General features: G+C 42.6%; 1 protein-coding gene across 1 annotated transcript in view; it reads right to left on the bottom strand.

Moving 5' to 3' along the window:
- Positions 1 to 577: 577 nt before the first annotated feature.
- The window catches only part of trub1 (TruB pseudouridine (psi) synthase family member 1), a gene marked incomplete at its 5' end in the record, with an annotated part of 5978 nt that continues 4716 nt past the window's right edge, over positions 578 to 1839 (bottom strand). The window contains 3 exon segments of the mRNA XM_014029360.1: positions 578 to 1121; positions 1201 to 1257; positions 1368 to 1507. Coding sequence (XP_013884814.1) covers positions 901 to 1121; positions 1201 to 1257; positions 1368 to 1507 — 418 coding nt within the window.

Raw genomic sequence — 1839 nt, 5'->3', positions numbered from 1 at the left:
CTTCTGTCAGCTAAGAACAGGACACCGGGGCTCCAATTCACAGACACCTTACTGTATGTCCTCATATGAGGACAATGCAATGTTGCCTTTCTGCATCATGGGCCAGTTTTTCAATAAATGTAATCTGGATCAAATTTATCTGGATTGCGAAATCCCATTCTTTGCTATCCAGAATCAAGGAATCCATCTTATTTTCATGGTAAGAAAATAAGTCTTACAATCAGTCTTACAATTCTGTCATGGTACTTCCAGTACCATGACAGAATTATAGAACCTACTAATCCTATGTATCTTGGAGAAAGAAAAAAAAGCATATCAAACAAAAGACTGGGTCTCAGAACCTTTGGGATGATGAGCAAGAGACCCAGATCATGGACATGCAGCTGATTAATCTGCACCAGTGGTGGGATACGAACTGATAATGTGGATCAGAACCTTTAAGGAATGTTTCCAACAGTTCACTGAATCTGTGACATGAAGAATTAAAGCAGTTCTACAGTCCACAGGGTACACAGTACAACCAAGTACTGGAAAGGTGTGCCTGGTAAAGTGGCCGAGAATATACATACTGAGTACGTTTTGTTTTTTACGCAAAGTAGTTGAACTATTTATTATTGTAACTTAAGAACAATAAAACAAATACAAGACTTACAAGGTCCAAAATCATCCTAAATACAGCAGTATACCAGGTATTTTATCAGCTAAAGCTGTGAAATGTTTAATCAGGAACACAGTGCGTCACAGTTCAATCAGTGAGGAGTTACATGTTCCACACCTGCTCAGGACTTTATTACTTTAACTGTAGTTCTGCAGAAAAGGATCTGAATCAGTCCGCTTTAGACTCATGTTGGTCACGTCAGAACCAGACCAGTTTGGACCTGGTGAGTCTGACTGTGAGAGTCAAACAGGTCGACTCAAGCAAAGTGCTTCTTCCTTTCGTTCTGGGTTGGTCTCTGGTAGTTTTGGAGGGTCCAGGTCCTGGTCTCCTTCTGTGCAGGGCTGCAGAGACCGGAGGATGTTCTCCAGGGTCCACTGGTCCTCGTGTAAGACGTGGTCCTGCAGGGTGAATGGACCCTGCTTTGTTCTGATCAGCTCCTTCACATGAGCACATGATGACAGAGCTGCAGCAAACACAAGTGTTATTTTAATCAACTACTCTTTCAGTTAAAGGCTTAGTTAGGGTCCAGAAAGCAAAATTACCTTTTCCCAGTTCATCCACCAAACTTCTGACATAAAACCCACCTCCACACTCAATTTCTGTTACACAAATGAAAACAACATTTAATTTCAAAAACAAAACAGAAGGCGAACACATCCGACATGCTGCACAGAAGAACTGAGAAGTCCAGGATGGACCACATGCTGACCCAGAGTGAAGAGAGGAGCTTTGAAGTCCTGCAGGGTCAGGCTGTACACGGTAACAGGTCTTGCAGGTTTGGCCTCGACCTTCACACTTTTTCTTAACAGGTTAGACAGACGCTCGCCATCTTTTTTTAGTGCAGAGTAGCTAAAAAGTAAAGACAGAAAATCATGAGTAGAACCTTTGAACAGTTCAGTTTTTAATGAAAACAGAGACTTTAGACAGAAATCAGACCGTCACTTCACAGCCTCAAGCTCCAGGGGTCAGATTTATAAAACTGGCGTACGCACAATATGAGCCCAGAAACTTGCGTACGCCACTTTTCACACCAAGGTTGTGATTTATAAAATCCAAACTTGACGTGAAAATGTGCGGTGCCTCACAGCTGCCCTGACCCATGTGCACGCTCTTTTTGGAGACGTGAAACTGCGACACAGATGGTGAAGTGAGGAATTAGAGCCGAACTGTGTAATGATCAC

Source organism: Austrofundulus limnaeus, unplaced genomic scaffold (genome assembly GCF_001266775.1).
Source record: "Austrofundulus limnaeus strain Quisiro unplaced genomic scaffold, Austrofundulus_limnaeus-1.0 Scaffold888, whole genome shotgun sequence".
In the NCBI taxonomy this organism is placed as follows: Eukaryota; Metazoa; Chordata; class Actinopteri; order Cyprinodontiformes; family Rivulidae; genus Austrofundulus; species Austrofundulus limnaeus.
Note: the sequence above shows the minus strand (reverse complement) of the source record. Positions and strands in the feature narration are given on the sequence as shown.